This window comes from Opisthocomus hoazin, chromosome 4, assembly GCF_030867145.1.
Source record: "Opisthocomus hoazin isolate bOpiHoa1 chromosome 4, bOpiHoa1.hap1, whole genome shotgun sequence".
Classification (NCBI taxonomy): domain Eukaryota; kingdom Metazoa; phylum Chordata; class Aves; order Opisthocomiformes; family Opisthocomidae; genus Opisthocomus; species Opisthocomus hoazin.
Window position 1 is genome coordinate 37,314,665 of NC_134417.1, and position 20,164 is coordinate 37,334,828.

General features: G+C 38.1%; 1 protein-coding gene across 4 annotated transcripts in view; it reads right to left on the minus strand.

Moving 5' to 3' along the window:
• The window catches only part of SUGCT (succinyl-CoA:glutarate-CoA transferase), a 339,843-nt gene that overhangs the window by 50,303 nt on the left and 269,376 nt on the right, over positions 1-20,164 (minus strand). For all 4 annotated transcript variants that reach the window (XM_075418584.1, XM_075418586.1, XM_075418583.1 and 1 more), the window contains one exon: positions 4,050-4,113. In XM_075418584.1, coding sequence (XP_075274699.1) covers positions 4,050-4,113 — 64 coding nt within the window. Of the gene's footprint in view, positions 1-4,049; positions 4,114-20,164 lie in introns of those variants that run through there.

The following is a 20,164-nucleotide window of genomic DNA, read 5'->3' on the forward strand; positions in this document are numbered from 1 at the left end:
ACAACAATGGAAAAGGTTTGGGCAAGCTTGCATTGCATCCATTAGCTTTTTCTGCATAATCAGTATGGGTTGATATCCATTATGCTCCACACTGAAACTCAGAGTAAATTACTCAGTGGCTCCAAGAAACGCACACGCTGCCGCTCTTCGGAAAAGTCCATTACTCCTGGGCAAAGTAGTTCAAGACTAACCCAGACGCTAAAGCTTCTTGAAATATTGTTCCTTTACTTAACTATATTGTCTCCGTGCCATCCAGCATCATCTGCAATCTGTCACTCTATAAAACATTTTTCCCCTATCATTTTTTGCCCTCAAAAGTACTTTCTGTACTCTACATTTTGCATCTTATTAAGCTATGTCGTTTGTCCTCCAGATCTCTACAGAAAGGGCTAAGCACAACAAAGCTGAGTGAGGAGATACCAAGATGAATCACAGAATAAGAACATAATCCAAGTTGGAAAGGATGTCAGGAGGTCTCCAGCCCAAGCTCTTGCTCAAAACAGGGTCAGGTCTGAGGTCAGAACAGGTTGTTCATGGCTTTAGTTGTTTCTTGAAAACCTCCAAGAACAGAGAATGCACAAGTTCTGTGGACAACCTGCTCCACTGCCTGGCTGTCATCATGATGAAAAAGACTTTCCTGATATCCAGCCTGAATCTCTCGTCTCTCATCCTCCCATGAGGAGGATGTTGTGAAGAGCCTGGCTCTTAAAGTTGATAACCTCCTTGTAGGTGCTGGAGGGCTGCTGACACGGCTCCCCGAGGTGCCCTCTCCCCAGGCTGTACCAGCCCACCTTCCTCAGCCTCTCCAGGTGAGGTGCTCCAGCTCCTGATCATCTTCAGAGCCCCATCCTGAACTAAAGATGATTAAGCTGACATCAGATATAGAGCCAGAAGAGATTCACAAGTACATCCCTGCAATCAGACACAGCAGTTCTGCAAACAATGAGTGCAGTACAGTGCCAGGCCTTTGGGACTCCAGAGAGGATCTCTCACAGTACTGCACCTTCTGCATATATGATGCCAAGCATATGTCTATGTATATGACTATTCAGCTCTAGAATAACTTCATGATATGAACCTACTGAATGGTATATGTGAAACATTATCCTAATGAAATCACTTAACTACCACAGAACCACATTTTTCTTTAAAATGGTCTTACAATCTTTCATACAGTCACTCTTACTCAGACATGATAAACTCCCTTTTTCACATCCGTTCTTGAATCTAAGATACCTTGCAAACAGTAACAGCAGTGTATATGTGCAAAGATATTTTTCAATGAATACTTGAAACAAGACATCAGAATACAAGGTCTATATCTCTCATACCATCAATACACATTTTGAGAAGAAAAGTGAATAGAAATATTTTTTTATAATGTGGCTTCTTCCACTCCAGTTCCACCAGTATCTTACAGTGGTATCGTTATCAACACATATTATATCTCAGGTGTGGAATTATAAAAAAAGACAAGGGGGAAAGCACTGACTAGGTGTGGAAAGAACCAAATACAATAACGATATCAAAAGGTATTTAAGCAAAGGAGGGGTATGAATTACCAAGTCCAATATTAAAAATGTAGCCTACATTAAAGTCAACAGCAAAATCCCTCAGAATTTCAAGATGCAAGATTTACAAGTGAGGATTCATATCCACATGTGAACCCACTCTCAAACAGGGGGCATGCCTGGAGAAGGACTGCTCCAAACCAGTATGCCAGACACAGAGGCCAGCCACGATATTCGGAGCTGAAATCTGCCAGCATGCTCTCACTCAGTAAGTGTATGTGACTGCACTCACAACTTTACTTGGCAGCACGTTTGACCTGTCAAGAGCCTCAAGCATTATGTCCAGTGCAATTACTAAAAGACACACTAAAATCTGACTTGTATGGTTAAGAAGTAACAGTCACTCATTTTTATTTTGAGACCAGAGTCTCCCCAGTCTCTTTAAGGAGTTTCAACATTCACACTAACATCTTTATTAAGCAACTTTGAGCCAGAAACTGAGAGCTTAGTAAAGTTGTTCTCTACCACATAAAATATACACAATCATAATCACATTGAAAAAAAAAAAAAGTTGTTATTATTTTAAATAGTCATTGAGAAACAGTTTATCTGGAGGTCTCCTCCACACACTCTTCCCCGTACTCTTCAGAGATACCATTGACCAGGACAATTCCAAGGTACTTCCATTACCTACAATCAACAGTGGCCAAACTCACTTATGCACTTTAATTCTGGGACAGAGTAATGCACTGTCTTTCCAGTGATATCAATAGGTCCATTCTGCTCATGTTGAATGAGTGTCCTTCATCCTTCCCTCCCCTGTCTCTCCCCTCCTTATCCTCCCATGCCAGGAAAGGAAGGAATTCTCCTTTTCCTGCTCAAATATCCAATAATCATTTCAGCCATCTGCTTCAATACAAGAAACTCTTCATAGAAGCCCATCTAAATGGCAAACCATTAGAGATTAAGATGATTTATTTTAGTTTAGCGCAGTGTCACTGGTTTAATAAAATAAAAAATAACTAAGGATTTGGGAAGTACTATGGCTTACCTATGTAAAAACTCACTCTCTTGACAATACATTCTATCGCTGCTGACAGACATGAGAACATTCCTTTCATCTCCCTCCTCTTCTTGCAGTTTAACCTATCCCCTTAAGGAGTATTTGCTTTCTCTAAGATAGATTATACATTGTATGCAACATGAAAACCTTACGCACTTTTCTCTACCATCTGCAAGGCTTTTCTGCCCACTTGTTTAAAAAGAATTAAACCAAAACCCTTATTAGTCTTTTCATTTTGGATAAATAAACCAGGATTACTTTTCTGTTCAAAACTAAAACAAAAGGATTACTATTTCCAGATACGTGCCTCTAAATGAGAGAAGCATTTTTGAATAAAATCAACCCAATATCCAAGTCTAGTGAGACCAAATGTGGAATGCAAACTGTGATAAAGAGCAAATATGAAGCATACACATACACACACACAAAACACCCCCTCTATTCATGAAGAAAACATGATCTAATATGGGATTGATTTCTTTCAAATAATTCTTTCTGCATCCCAGTGTGATTCCAGGATGTGCAAATTAAGATAAATTTTATGGGTCAAATTCTTCTTACCACTACATGTGCTCAAGTCAACTGAAATTGATGACAACTGGATGCTGTGTCAGAGGATGGAATTTGGCACAGAAAATCACAATGTAAGGAGAAGATGTTATAAAAATAAAAATGACATGGTGCCTTGAATGAGGGAGGAAACAATGTCTCAATGTGGCCTGGGAGAGAGCACAGCATAAAGAAGCAGAAAAAGTTGACCCAATAGCTAGTAGATTATCAGATAAGGCTCATTTGTCAAAACAGAGCCAACAGTGAGGAAGTGAATGAGAATTTTCATAATGGCTCTAGATAAACTGCACCCTATTCCAAAACCAAGCCTAATGGAAGAAAAGCTACACCAGCTCCAAGTCCTGATCCACTTAGAGCTTAAAAGAGGAGAGGCTAGTTTATTACTTCTGTATTCTTTGGAAATCCAAATTAGTTATTTAAGACTTCATCATTCCAGAGATTCATGTCTAATCTCATTAAACAAAATAGCGTGATGAAACTTTCAGTATGAACTTCCCTCCTTTTTATTTTTTCTTTTTTTTTTTTTTTAATTTTAGGGAAATGTCTCTAAAAGAAGTCTATGTAACTTGCAAAACAGACCTAAATCAAAAACAGATTCACATATCCATATAGATGATTTAACAGTAATACTACTAGCAGTGGGAGCTTGCAAATATTATCAAATCCATGTTCATGTTTTACGACAACTGACCGATGAAAACCAGAAGCTATTATGACACTGATTTTAACCCATTTTTCTGCTACCATAATGAATATAAGCACAAATGTCTTCCTGGTTAAACTTTTTTTCATTTGAGTGAAATGTGAAGATGTGTCATGTCCTCAGCTGAGTTCCAGAACTACTCAGGATGTCACGTAGCATTTCATTTCAAGCTCCATTTAGAAAAAAGAATTAAACATCTAACCTGGAACAGCTATCCTCCCAGCTGTCGGATGATTCATTTCCATCACAAGTCCATTGTGAAGCACCTAGAAAAAAAACCCAAACATGTATGTAATAAGAAAAATATAATCAGTTGCTAAACTCAAGAGAAAACGAGAGATAAGCATTATCACGTTCTTTCACAGAAAATCTGAAAAGACAGGGAGCTGCAATTCAAGTAATTTTTTTAATCTGTAAAATGAAAGCCCTGATGTTTGACACTACTCCCTATTTTATGCATCTACATACATGCTTCAGTAGGACTTTAGAAGTCTAAAATATCTTTAAACTCTTATATCTAACATCAAACACAAAAAACTGAGCTGCAAGCAGGTCACGCTTCCACCCACCAAATGAAAACTAGTACCAACATGGAATGAGAATTAAAACCTTCACCCAATTTCACTTTCAATCTGCAATATATATTGAAGGCCTATACCCAGCTTATGCTCTAATGGGTTTTTTTCCTCTGTTACTCAGTTGCTTTTGAGCTTGTGATCGATCACACCATGAAATGCTGTCTTAGTAGTTCTTACAAACATTCAGGGAAGATGCCATAATTTGGATGTTATTTCTGTTCCCCCAAGCGGCATGCTATGCTTCAGCTCTGTGTATACCTGTATGGGATGATTATTCATCAAAATTTCCAGCTTCTTGTTATTAACCTCAACCACAAAACAATGTACGATATCAAAATGGACAAGTAACAGAGAAAAAGAAATTCATAACAGCAAACTCACTGCTGTTGTTAATAGAAATCTGCATCTAAAGCCAATAAGTAATCTTTAACATTTCCTTGCCTATTGTTCCGCCATCCATCCAACACTGTTGCCTTAATTACGCAGAATTCTTAAAAATTATTTATCTTGTTATTGAAATATCCTCTACAAATAAAAAGTCTCCCATTAATCAACTATTTTCATATCCATTGTAACAACAAACCTGAAATAGAGTGCCTTGCTAAATGCATCAGCTATAGAAATGAAACATGGGCAAAGACTGTTAAGTGATCATGTAATACATCCACTTATTCACCTTGCACTGTGAACACCACTAGCAACCTTGACAATCATAGAATTATAGCATGCTCTGGGTTAGAAGGGACCTTTAGAGGTCATCTGGCCCAAACCCCCTGCAGTGAGCAGGGAGATCTTCAAATAGACCAGGCTGCTCAGAGCCCCGTCCAACCTGACCTTGAATGTTTCCAGGGATGGGCCCTCCACTACCTCTCTGGGCAACCCGTTCCAGGGTTTCACCACCCTTATGGTAAAAAATTTCTTCCTTTTAGCTAGTCTAAATCTACCCTCCCTTAGTTTAAAGCCATTACTCCTTGTCCTATCAACTAATGACAGGTGTTCGTCTAATTATTCTTGAAAATTTCCAGTTAACAAGATGACAATTTTCTTATGTAGTCTGCACTATATTCTCCACTTCTATTGTTAGAAATTTTTCTCCTAATACATAATCTAAATATCTTTGCTTAGTATGAAAAATCTTTATTCATATCTTTTCCCCAACTGGACACAGAACACCAATGACTAGCATCTCTATAACATTCTTCTACATACTGGAAGATTGTAATCACATCCTCCCTCAGACTGCTCTTTTCTAGACTAAACAAAACTAATTCCTTTAGCCATTCTTTCCAGGTCAAATTTTGTGAACTTTTTATCTGTGTAGAGTAGCATGCTTAAGAAATTCCCATTCCTGAACAGGTGGTGTCAAAAGGTCAGGTCAGCTTTCTCTTAGCTTGTGGGGTGAGCCTATTTAGCTGACATTTAAAAATCCAGATATTTCCGATAATAGACACTGGTGGGAGAATGTCTGTTCACTGGTCTAATTGTTTGGCACAGTACCAAATCATTAGTTCTGTTTCTCTTTTGGAAGGATAACGCCAGTTTTGGTAGACATTCAAGTGAGACAATCAGAATTTATTTCCAAACGACAGAACTGGAAAATATAATTGCTTGTTTTAACTCATAGTTAGAATCTTTCCAGTTATGCTGTTAATCAAACAGTATTGAAAGTTTGGCTTCTTTTCTCCATAACTTACTTACTTGGGCTTCTTTATGCATTTAATTGATTATTAGTGACCTAAAAGCAAGAAAACATGCTTATTTGAACTTGAATCAACTGCACACTTGATGCATAAGCACTTCTTTAGACAGCAAATCAAAGGCCATACCTAAAAGTGGTACCATTTGGTTAAAGCAAAATATAGAGACTCTCTAGCAGCTACTTGGTACCATTTGGTTGAAGAAAAACATACAGATTCTCTAGCAGCTACTCAGGGCTCCACAAAATTCATGCTTGCCTTGTACTCCAAGTCTCTAAATTCTTATTCTGATAAGGCACAATTATATTACTTTTAAAATATTTCCTTTTGTTAGACTCAAATTCCATCTCCCTTTACTTTACAGAATGAACTAACAGAAAACTTGCCGTATCTTTAAGGATCACCAGTCTAACTTCTACTCCCTTTTAAAAGCATTGCTTAAGATGCAGCCCAGCTTCCTTTCCATTTTCATGAGAAGCACGGTGTTGATTTTCCCTCTTTGATACATTATTTTCTCGAAAACACTGCAATTGTCATTACCCTTACTACTCTTATTTTCTACAGTTATTAAGCCTATATTGGTATACTCAGCTCCATCTTTTCATTTGAAGAAAACAAGCCCCAAGCAATGAATCCGGTCAAAGACTGGGGTTTTTTCTCACATCAGCAACACTGTTTAAAAGAACTGTGTAATTTCCTGTTTCATGTGTTTCACTATTAGGATTCCCAAAAAGAACTTGAAAAAACAACTTCACTGACTTCTCCTTATGTGCATTCTGAAAACTACGAAGGAAACATGTAAGATTACTGCATCCTGGCCTTTGGGAGAATGCAATGTTCACATCCATCCACAAGACAAGGAAAGTCTGAGGACAAAGTAAGAGACAGAATCTGAAGGCCTTCTCCTCCATTGTCTTGTACCACTCAAATGGTCATGATCTCTCTGATGTGGCAGAATCCTCTATTCCCTTTGTATTCACCTTAGCTCAGCATGAGGACCTCATGAATCAAGAGAATTGTGTAAAAGAAAGGAGGTTGTAGTGAGACTGGTATTGGTCTCTTCTCCTAAGTAACTAAGTAACAGGATGAGAGGCAAAGGCCTCAAGTTGCGTCAGGGAAGGTTTAGATCGGATATTAGGAAAAATTTCTTTACTGAAAGAGTTATCAAGTATTGGAGCAGGCTGCCCGGGGAGGTGGTTGAGTCCCCATCCCTGGAGGTGTTCAAAAAACGTGTAGATATGGCACTTCAGGTCATGGTTTAGTAGGCATGGTGGTGATGGACTGATGGTTGGACTTGATGATCTTAGAGGTCTTTTCCAGCCGTAATGATTCTATGATTCTAAGATGACAGCCATCTGTAGATCTATTTTTTCATTTATTTTTTCCTTCTGGAAAGTTTTTTTTTCCTTATTTTCCAGGCTAGAAATACTCTATTACTATATTAGCTGTTACCATATGAGATTTTGTGAACCAAATTAATGTTTGAGTGGCATTTTACACTGATTATAATGAGATCATTGTAAGGGAATCAGAAGCACAGTCTTTCAGTAATAAACTTTTCATGCCACTTCATTTTATTCCAAATACAGTCATCTTCTAGATTAAAGAAGGAACCTCTCTTGTCTCTCTACTGGTTAATGAAAAGAAAACCTGATGTCACCACTTCGTAATCTTATCTCAACGATAGTATTAGTGGTGTCCTGTTATTTGTGACATGTTCATGCAGAATTTTTTTTTTCTGCTCATAAATGTATAAGTCTTTCCTCCTGACACTTAGAACTGCAAAGGCAAAGTCTCTGTATTGCAAGAAAGAAAAAATTAGACAACATGAAATAGCAAAAAACTCTCTGCATTCTACTGAAGTCTGTAACAGAGATAGGGCTGCTTTGATTTCTGCTATCTGCTATAATTCCTGCATCAACCTTCACTATATAATCATTTTGTTCAAAAATTTGTGTTTTCTTGCAGCCTGAATGTGAAAAGTTATATAGATATTCTATATACAATGCAGAATATATGTAATTCTCTATCATTAGTTGCTACAATTCTACTTTGGGATTATTTATTGTATATGCAGACGGTATCAGATATACCCATGTTACAAAAAGATGTTTGCTGATGGATTAGAACAACATAAGTCACTATATTTTAAATTTATTTATCCAATATAGGTTATTACCTGACTTGCAAACTACAGCAAATAGAACAATTCATATGATTATGTCTCCTAACTCCAGAGAATGAAAGAATTTAGTTTAAAAATTATTTCAATATTTTTTCCCAATACTATATGCAATGTAGTCCACATAGAATCTTTTAAGCAAAGATCTTAACATTTTACTCGTGCAATGCAAACGAAAGGTAATTTAATATATTTCATCATATATATTCTCAGTTGTTTCATCATTTCCTCTTGGCTTGTCAGGAGAAAAACTATAGAGGATACTTGCATCAGCTGCTATGAAGCTCACAATAATTCAGATATAATGACTTCAACTATTAATTTTTCTCTTTTCCCTAACGTTGTTAATAACTGCAAGTTAAAAAGTGGTTAAAATTTTTATAACAGGTGGAGTTAAAATCCCTCAGCCATCTGCTTTCACAAAGAGAATCAAATATTAACTGCAGTTATTTCTTGTTTTCTTACCTTGTTCAAAACAATTCTTCAACCGATGCTACTTTTGTGCGTTAATATTTATATCACCATTGGGCATGTTCACTTTAATATTGTAATTTTTCTTTCAATATTTGAGTCTCTTTTGAGTCTCACTTAAAGTTCAGTGATATATATGAAAGAAAATGAGAATAAAATGAACTTCAAAAGGAATATAACTATGATATAAAAGTAGAATATGGCTGCAGCAAGAATTTTAAATCTCATCTTCATGTAAAAGACTTGCATGAAAATCTAGATTCATACAGGGGATTTATCTTTGACCGCTTGGGAATTAAGACTCCTTCTTTAGCAGATCATACGGTGCACAGAATGGTGCATGACGCTTTTTCAACTTTCACAGATCCTTCCAGGAAAAAGCTGAAACTCTCATTTTTCTATGACTGTACTGTTCCTTAACGTAGTAAGACGTACAGACTATTAACATGTATGGTGACTTTCTTTGGGACTGATGTGTGACTAGCTATTTATCTATCTAAAAAACAGCTAGAAAACCTATCACCATGCAGGATATGGCTTCAGGATGATTTAAAGCAATTTGTTTTTTCTTGGACACTCCACAATTCATAAGAATATCTCATGCTTGACGATGGGTCCCTTAACTGCTAAATACAATAATAATACATATACTAAAGGGTTTCTTTAACAAAAAGATTATATAGCAAAGTAACAAAAGTTGTGAAATAGAAATTAGTCATGACTACTATTACTAACAAATTAATCTTCCTTGCATCCCTTAAAAATGATTGTCTCTCTTACACGCTAAGGAAGTAAAATACTTTATTGTATTATTGATGCAGCAGCACAAACGGCAGGTAGGAGACTCAGAAAAATTGTGTCTGCCTTTTTTCATGTGGATAACACGGTGTTTGGGCACCTAGCAGGCATATAGTGAATTTTGCAGTTATCGTAAGGTTCATTTCCTATCATGTTAGTTCATTTCATCTGTAACGCAACTAATTATGCACATGACCAATCACCCACGGCAATGCGGTTTCTCTTGGAACTGCCAGCAAGGTTTCGAATCCATTCTAGGTACTACCTCAGGTATCATCAGTTTCCAAATCCCGACTGAAGGAGATGCTCCAATCAGAAACATATCAAACATGTTGTCAACGCCTCCTCCAAGTTCAGAAATTTCTATGTAAGGTAGAGCCACGCATTCGAAATATGCATTTGTACAGATACCACTCTCTTACAGTTTTATCTAGAGTTTAGTGAAAGGGATTTTCAAAGCCATAAAGGAAATGATGTAACCGTTTTCTCCATATTTTTGTAGCCACAAGATAGCCGGCTGTTGATAAATGTAATTACTACTTCTGCCTCCAAACCACAAGAAAATAATCATACTGGTTTTCCTGTACATAGAGTTATGGCCATAATCACCCCCTAAAGAAGTAACGGGACGTGTTGTGAACACCATGCTGTACCGGAATCGCATCCCATATCCTAAACACACCTCTGTCCAGATAAAATTGTGTTAACTCATTTGAAATTTGGAAAGGATATTAAATGTATCACTACCTGATGCCTGGTTCCACTTGGTCTTAATACATCTGGAATGATGTTACACACCACAATGTTTTGCAGATCCCCCTCCCCTCCCTTCCAATGCAATAGTCCCAGTATTTTCAAATCCTGTTGCCAATGAACGTTGTCTTTTATCACTCATAACTTTATTATTCTTCTTTCCAAACACAGCTTCCAGCATATTGGGCTCACCTGGAGAATCACAGAATCACAGAATGGTGGGGGTTGGAAGAGACCTCTGTGGGTCACCCAGTCCAATCCCCCTGTCGAAGCAGGGTCACCTACAGCAGGCTGCACAGGACCTTGTCCAGGGGGGTGACAATATCATCTCTCGACTGCATGAGTCACGTAAGTATTGTACTAGTGAATCACATCTATCTCCACTTTACCTGCATTTACCACTCATATTTGAAGTATCTCACCATTTCATGCTGGAACAGTACATAATTTAAACAAAAGCAGTGTTCTTTACATATTTTTGAATTAGTGAAATCTGGGGTTGTTTTTGGTTTCTCGTTGCTTGTTAGTTTACCTCTTTACTCTTAGTCCCTTAGTCTGACACACTAAATGCTGTATGTTATAGTCCCTTATGTTCCTAGCACTACATCTGTGATACTAAACGAGTACAACAAAAGAAAACCACTGTTCACTGGAATGTCCTTATTCTCAATTTCTGCTTTCTGCTAGGGCCACGTCTTACAGATTGCTCTGGTAAACTTATTCTTTTTTTTGTGGGTGTGAGGTGATGGCTTTGATGAAGTCCTCCTTCTGCCACAGCTTCACAGCTTTTTACACTCACGCTGTAGACAAAATTACTTTTTACTGACATCTCTAGGGATGGGGTTTTGATGCCTGAAGAATATATCTTTGGTTTAAAAAAATCCTGATCCATATATCCATATTCATATACTTCTTGCTTTTCTACTTGGCTGCTGTGTCTCTTGTTCTACTACAGAACACCTCAACTGGATTCCATGTTGATTCTTGGGATTTATTTTCCTTACTTTCTATTTAGTATCTCTTGCCTAAAGAGTTTTTACATCCTCCAGTCTAATGGTGGTTCAAAAACTAGCTGTTGGCTCTTCAGTACTGAATTTAAGTTTTATAGTGGCCATGACTTTAACCCAAAAGGCCTGCTCTGATACAGGACTTCAGAGTTTCTTACCTGCATTCCTGTGCGTCACTGAAGTCAAGTATTGCCATTCCATTTGTGTGCCCTGGAACTACGTGTTCCAAAAAGGCATTCACTCTGAGTAATGAGAAATTGCTTCCCTTACGCTCTGTCCCACTGTGACATTTCACCAGCTGAAGGTAGTTGAAGTCACCCATTATTACTACCTCATTAGGCTTAGTTGATTCTTTGATCTCCTTCAACGTTTCGGACTCAATATCCGTTTCCTGATCAGAAGGCTCAACAGTATAGCCCTAATACTGCTCCCCCAGCTCCATGACCTAATCTGTCCTTCCTGTTCAGTTTATAGCCAGGTATTACACTCTCCTATTGATTTTTGTCATTCCAGCATTCTTCTGTAATGGCTGCTATGTCAAGATCCGCTTGCTTTGCCAAGAACTTCCAGTCAGCTATTTTTTCTCCTACACATCTCATGTTGGTACACACACATGCATAGATTGTGCACACATTTGGGGAAGCAGGGAGTTGGTCACATCACTTTTTATTTAACTCCATTAACACTCTATTAGCTTTCCAGAAATTCTCAGTTGTCCCTCCTTCAGTTCTGCTGTACTTTTCATTCTTGTCCCTTACACCTTTTGTATGACTGACATCACAAGCAGATGTCTGCAACCTGTGTGAGCCCTCATTTGTCAGCTTTTCCTCAACTCCTGTATGAATAACCACGCTCCTTAATTTCCTACACTAGCAATCTATTTTAACTACAGTTTTAGACAACTCCTTCCACAGAAGTTCTTCCTCCTCCAAAGCTCTGCACAAGTATCCCAATGGAAATCCTACTTCTGGTCATCCATTAACTGAAATACCAAACATCTTCAATTATGAAACTTGTGCATTAGACTAAAAGCAGTTCAGAAGTGAGCATAAAGATGATCAAACTTCATCAGGTTTCCTGGACAAGTTTCCAGGATTGTTTTAGCAGCTCGTAACGCTGGCACAGAATATATCCACCACAGTGAGCTCCTCTCAGGCACCCTACGAAAGGGTTCTTCACGTTCTGGCCTTACCCTCTTCCTCTCTGAGAATCTACTCAGCAAACTGGTTTTGTGGCCAACAGGAACCAGGCAATTAATGATTTTAGCAATTCAATTTCCTAAATCATCTTTCAAATTCAATAACTGAAGTAAGATACGACCCCGATACTTAGAGTAGTTCTCACATAAATGTTTTACTTCCCTTAGCACCTACTGCTACAAAATAAAACTTAAAAGTGTCCTTACTGCTAAATCAGCCACAATATAATGCACAAAAGAAAGAGACATTAAATAATCCAAAAAATATTAAACAATGAGAACCATTTGTGACAGAGCAGAAACACCTTTGCCATCGTCCAATCGTCAAACACATACTTATCATTGAGAAAAAGTACTAAGTTCAATTTATACCTCACAGTCTAGGTAAATATGAGACAGCTGCTAAATACGTCTATATAAATCTCAAATGTTTTCATCAGATGTACTGGAAAATCATGAGAGAAAAAGAAGGTCCTTTTATTCTAATAGCAGACCATATTCCAGTAAAGAATCTTTTTTTTAACTACTGTGGTAAAGTATTTCAGAGAGGTTTATCAGTGTATGGTATAATTAATATTTATAATGAATAGCAAGGAGATTACAAAAACAAAGATTTATAACTCAGGCCAAAATACACAAAAATGCAAGGTCACAAGTCTGTAATTAACTGCATAAATTCTCTTATTTTGAAGGTTGCACACCTGACCCTGACTTCAGGGGGCTTTTCGGGTTCTCAGAAATCAGGCCTCTTCCCTCCGGTGCCGCAATACAGCTCCCTGACAACCTCTCGCACTGTCAATCTGGAAACACAGCAGAGCAGAGAATCGGTCCTTATTGTTTAAAACATACAGATACTTCTCAGATGTATTTTTTTCCCCGAAAACTGAAACGTGATCGTAAAACCACATTTTTGGTGGGTTCGAATGTATAAATCCTAAATTCACAGAAATATTTCAGCAAAAATGGTTGGCTGGACTGCTGTTTGGAGATGAGACCTGGCTCACCCTGACAGCAAGACGGGGTGTGGCTATATTCCAAGCACTGGCTCTGGGATCAAAGAGCCTGGCTCCAGCTGCGGCACACCTTTCAGCTACAGCATCGATAACTCCACACTGATCACCGGGAAGGCAGTGCACAAACAGATTGATTTTATTACTGCAACAGGCTGAAATACTGACTGGTTTTGCTTCTTTCAGTCAGAATTGCCAGTAATTTACTGCTAGCAATGATGTTACAAATCACTGGGTTTTGATAATATTTTTTTTTAATTTAGCTTATTACAAATACTATATTCAGCATTTAAATATAATGTTTGCAGTCTCTCTAATCAGAAAGCATGGACAAACCTAATTACAAATAATTATTTAAAATGCAAGTGAGTGTAAAAATGAAGTGTCCTGGACTGTACATGGGTTACATTATTTGGCTGTCAAGAATGTCATGTGAAAGGCTTTCATTTTATCATTTTTTTTCCATTGTGACTTATCTCTTATATTAAATAACAACAAATGACGTTTCCAGATGTTTTCCTTTGTGGAAACGGACTTGTAAACGTAAATGAATGTACATGTATTCCTACAGTGGTAATAATCTAGAACTGCCATGCCTTCAAGCACTGTCTACTGTAAGTGGGAGACTGGTGGGGAGAAAATACCAAGAAGCTTTCCACCGTCTTTGTTTCTGAACAATTCTGTAGATGTTTCATATGTTCATCGTATTTAGGTATCTTATCCAGACTTGTCTATGGCAACGATGAGGAGAAAATTCTGATGGTTTCTGTGGGGCTTTGTACAACCGAGATTTTTCAGAAGTACCCTTTTGCCATGTGGTATAGGAATAAGTCATATGGAGTTGCAACTCTGGGTTGAAAAAACGTATTAAGGTGTTTATCCAGCACGTAGGAGAACTGGTTTTTCAAAATGTGCAATCTTTAACAATAATGAATAGTAAGAACACTTCTAATAGTTCTGTTACAGAAATCATGTGTTTTCTCACATAGGCATGCATGTTATGGCACAAACACATTTATAGAAGGAAAAGCTATCTCAATCGTCAGGAAGCCTCAAATATTCACAGAGTTACTGCTGGGCTAACAGTAAGCAAAGGAACCATTAACAACAACATTGTACCATCATGCTAATATATCACTTGGTTTCTGGTGGTCCTTGGGGACCTCACCTGTTTCTCCCAGTACAAAGTACATAATGAGGATAGGTTTTCAAATCTTGCACGCCACACTGAGTTCCCAAGAGCCTTCTTTTAAATACTCCATCCATCTTTCACCTGCCATGTAAGTGTTGTGGTTTAATTACATATCATCATTGTTTTGCTAGAGCTAGTCTGTCAGCTCAGAGTACTCACCCCTTCCCAGGGCTGCAAAACTTGGTCACCCACAGAGGAATGCCACTGAACATGGGCACCTGCTTAGTATTGTAAAGTACATCCAGATGGGAGCATCTCGCTGCAGCTTCTGAGCCTGCTGCAGGCAGAGATGCACTACAGCTCTCCTCAGAAGCAGTTTATTCCTGCGTATCCTTGCACTGACCTTTGCAGCCCTTTAGAAAAGGAGCTGTGACTGTGGTTTGAACTACAGAATTTTGACTTCAGTCAAAGGAGCGCTGTGGAGAAACATAGGCAGACCACACTTGTAAACAGTATCGACGCTGTTCCATTTGAGTGTTGGGCTTTCTTTCCTCTGTGCTTTATGTCCTGGGCAAGTCAAAGGAACTGTCATCAACAGAAACTCTGGCACACGGAGGTCTTTCCTGATTTATACTCTGCCTCATTAACATTGGCCTTTGTAACAAAATCATCGAAGATCGAGATCTCCTAACTGTGCGTACACCAAGGAGTTGGGACTTGAGTGCTACTTGCCAGACGTTTATGGAGAAGCATACTTCCGTGGAAAAGAAGCTCCAACTTTGTATCAGTATCTTCCATGCCTTTCTAAAAGTTCAGTACTCAACTATTTTTATCCATTTTTCCATTATTAGCATTTAATTTCACGAGTTTTATTACCCAACTATAAAATTTCTCTCCAAGTTGCAGTAAGGCAAAAAGAAACATAAGCCAGGCAGGTATTTCAGAGCTCAAGAGTGTACACAGGGAACAGGTGATCTCTTTCAGAAACTATCCTCAATAAAAAAAAACAACAACAAAACCACCACATAGTTTTGAAAATACTACATTTCACAGTTACTTTGTCAAGAATGTGCATTAGATGCTCCGTGACAATTTAATGTAAAAATCAATCAGTATTTGAATATTCTCTCTCTATATATATATCTGTGAGCAAAAAAATAATACAGGTTTTTAAATACAATGCTTCCTATGAACTTTGCAGTGCTTTCCGACTTCTCTTGCTTTCAAGTTAATGATCCTCTGCCATTAACCTTAACAATGAAAATACAGGACCTAAATTTATAAAATGTAACAAAAATATCACAGTTTTCTGTACAGACTTCACAATAGCCTGCCGTAACGTCACTGGCTGTTATACTACACATTTTATTGGCGTTCCCATAATGAAATGTCATTCACTGGAAAATATACTTCAACTACTTCATGGAAACGAATCTTAGGAAAGCACTGTTCATTATCTTAAGCCACAGAAATGTTAGAAAACTAGAAAGTTCTAGATACAATTCTAAAAACACAGAGAACCTGACAAAGCATTTCCTGTGCATTTCTGCACTGATCCTCCACTTTATGTTCCCATTTGTGGTCAGACCTGGCACACAACAAGCCTGACCTTTGCTTTGCCCTGCCAGGTTCCCAGTGAGGACACCTCAGCAAGCAGGTCCCAGGGCTAAGCCTCAACAAACTGAAAGATTATCAATTCCACATGGAATTACCATGAACATTATCTCTGAAAACTTCTGTTCAGGCAACTACATGCTGAATATAAGCCCTATCAGTCCCCTATGACATGCTTTCTTCACGTCTGTTTCCAGCAGAATCATTACCAGAAATCTGGAGAGTTTACAGTGTTTATACAGAGATGGAAACTCTCATACGTTCTCCAGAAAAACAGCTTCATACCTTTTACAGAACAGTTGATTAGAGCGTATAGCTGCTGAAACAAGTTGTTATAGAAGCTATGATAGACCAACAGAAAAAATAAAAAGGAATACACTAAGGACTGATTTTTCCTCTCCTAATCTTACACGAGATTGCATGAACAAAGGCATGAAAGAGTTCATCTGGGTAAATTCACATCTTCAAATGTTCTGACCTGTTTTGGACATTAAACCCAACTTTAACTCCTCAACTTTGTGTTGAGAGTTTCTTCTACCTCAGCAGCGGTACCTGTCATGTAATATTACATAAGCTAATACCAGGGTATGATAACATTCAAAGCAGAATTGACAATAATCTCTCATGATGGAAGAGTATTTTTTCCAACCATTTAAATCCAAGCAGATGTTCAGCGTAGTTGGAAACGCAATTTGTACATGTCTACCTACTGAAGCATTTCAGGGCCTTCATAATACCATCAATCTAAAACACTTCACTGTATCCAAGGTTATTTGAAGCAGGTTGCGCAGCAATTAACTTTTGCCAGAAAAAATCTCTCGTGTCAAGCCATAAGTGCTACTCTGAATATTCTCTTTGTCTAAGAACTTTCATTCTAACTAGTGCTATTTAAGCAAACAATTAGAACGAAGGGGAATCAAACTATAGAAAATGTAGAGAGGAGACATCTAATAAAACAGAATAAAAAATATTTTTAAAAAGAGGAATTATCTTAGGCTTGCAGCTGTTTTGTGAGACTAGATCCAGCCTGGGTTAAATTTAAGCACAACACAAATGCATCAAAATTTCATGTTTGGGGCCTTCTGATTAAAATGACACTGGCTTATTACGCAGTATGTATATCCTACAAATGGCGAATTTTAATAAACCCCAGTCCTGCCAAAGCATTCTTCTTCCAGAAATACTTTTGGACATTAAATCTCTTCAACTCCTTACTATTCCGTGGGAGCCACAAGAAGTTTGCGTACTTAATCCAACTGGAATATCACAGCAAGCATCTGCTGTTCCGCCTAGGTAAAACAAGGTCATTCAAGAATGCTGTAGCAGTAAAATTGAATATGATCGGGCTGGCGAATGAAATCAGCCTGTTACTATCATCCTGTGACTACATTCTGAGGTTATTTTCGTTCATCTGATTGATCACCTGCTGTTCAAGACATCAGTTGCGAAATTTTGATACTAAAAAATGCTTCGTAGTTCACACCAAAAGGGAGAGTACTGTAATGTTTGATAAGTTCAGATAGTTTGTGAACAATATCATACAACAATACAGGTGTTGCATAGCTGTAAGTCATATCTTTAAAGTGAGCACACATCACAGGATACTTTTTAAAGAGAAAGCATTATTTCCATGTATCTCATTAATACATATCTGTACCTTATGTACAGGGAATTCATAAAATTAGAGAATCTTTGTGTTATAATTAAATGTTCCATACAACTGTTAGTTTGGGTTTTTAATTTGCCCGAACTTTTTTTCCCCACAAGCCTGCTTAACTGAGGTCAACAAAAGGCAGAGCTTGAAAGAGATAGTCAAAAGGCAAGTAGTAAAAGGCCTTTTACTCCCTAACAGAGGCACATGGCTGTTGAGATAAAAAAAGAACTGATGTAGGCCTTCAGTCCAAAACCTAGAAGAGCCTAAGGAACATTTACAAGTGTTTCTTTAATATTGTGACTTCCAGTTTTGCACTATTTCGGTTCCGTGCCAACCTGAAAACAAAGTGCCAAACACAGAATGTGGATCAGAAGTCCCCAAAAATGACTTAAAATAAAGAGAAGACAAATAGAGATGACTACTTTTGCTGATGCTAAATAAGAGTCATAGAATAGAACAGAACAGAACAAAACAGAATAATTCAGCTGGAAAGGACCTACAACGATCATCTAGAGCAACTGCCTGACTACTTCAGGGCTGACCAAAAGTTAAAGCATGGCGTTAAGGACCTTGTCCAAACACCTCTCCAACACTGGCAGGCTTGGGGCATCACTACCTCTCCAGGAAGCCTGTGCCACCGTTTGGCTACCCTCTCGATAAAGAAATGGTTCCTCCTGTCAGGTCCTCCTGTTGAGCCATTCCCACCCGGCACTGGGCACCAGGGAGCAGAGCTCAGCACCTCCCTCTCCACATCCCCTCCTCAGGAGGCTGCAGAGAGCAGGGAGGTCGCCCCGCAGCCTCCTGCTCTCCAAACCAGACAGACCCAGAGCCCTCAGCCGCTCCTCAGAGAACACACCTGCCAGCCCCTGCCCCAGCTTTGGGGCCCTCCTCAGGACGCGTTCAAGTCATGGACAAAGTTACCATTGAAAAATAAATATTTAGATGGTAGCAACAGCAACTGGAGATGAGGAGCAACAAGTTACGGTGAACTGTTCTAAAAAAACATGAAAATTAAACAGGAAAAACATAAACTTAGCATCATTTTAATTTCCTATTGCTAAGACCTACCTATACTTTTAGATGGACAGAGATTTTAAAACTAAATTAAATACAAATATTAGAAACTACACTGTATAGAGCAGCCCTGGATTTTCACAAGACAGAAGGATTTTTCAGTAATGTGATTCACCTTTAGTACCTAGGTTCTGTGCTTATGTAAAAGCCCAATATCATAGTATTTCCCGTCAAGATCAGGTCATGTTGGAGACCTACTGGAAATTCATCCCCATAAAACTTCTAGCTTAATTTACATATAAATAGATATAAACTGGCTTCAGTTATATAGGCTTTTTTCTTCAGAACGGAATCTGTGTACCTGCAGATGTTTTCTCACTCATCTAACACCACTATTTAGTTACAATAAATAGAAAAAACAATATGATTCCAACCTTTCCCCACCCTTTACTTCAACCTTCTATCTGAAGAAATATTCTTTTAGAAGAGCTAAAAAGTTCTGTCGATGTGTTCACGTATTCCTTGGTCTCCGGAAGATACTACAGCTGCCAGTACTTGACTAAAAGCTGCTTTTTGCAAGGTGACTGCTGTTCACTGCACTCAGCTCATCCTCCAACTACAGAAACCCAGAAACAATCAAACCACACCTGCCATAAAATTAATTTACAGTTCCTACTGATATGGACTGCAATGGAATATGTGACCTGGTGAGTTAGTGAATACAGCCAAAGAAAGGATTTCTCATTGAAAAATAAACTCACATTGTGGGATTTCTTGCTCTGCCATGCAAGTATGGGATGATTTTGGAGATTAACCTTATCATCCACCTTCACCTCAACTACCATTAGACACTTGACTGAGGATCGCAAAATGGTAACCAAAGTGCCCTCTTTATAGGCAACAGAGAGAAAGGTATTTCCAGAGGGTGATTATGGCTCTGATACTTGACTATAATTATCATTACTTTCATTATGACATTACTCCATTAACCATGGAATAACATTAGAATAGGAATGTAGCTATCCCATAAATCTCACTTAAATGCTTAGTTTTAGCTGACATGTATTCAGGACTGTGTACACCAGTTTTTCACCTATAAAATTTGGCAAATAATATTTTCACAGTTTTTCAGAAGAATAAAAGGTACATGGGACATTGAAAGCTACAGAAGGGACATGGTGTTGGGCTCATTTCAGATCAGTGGACGTA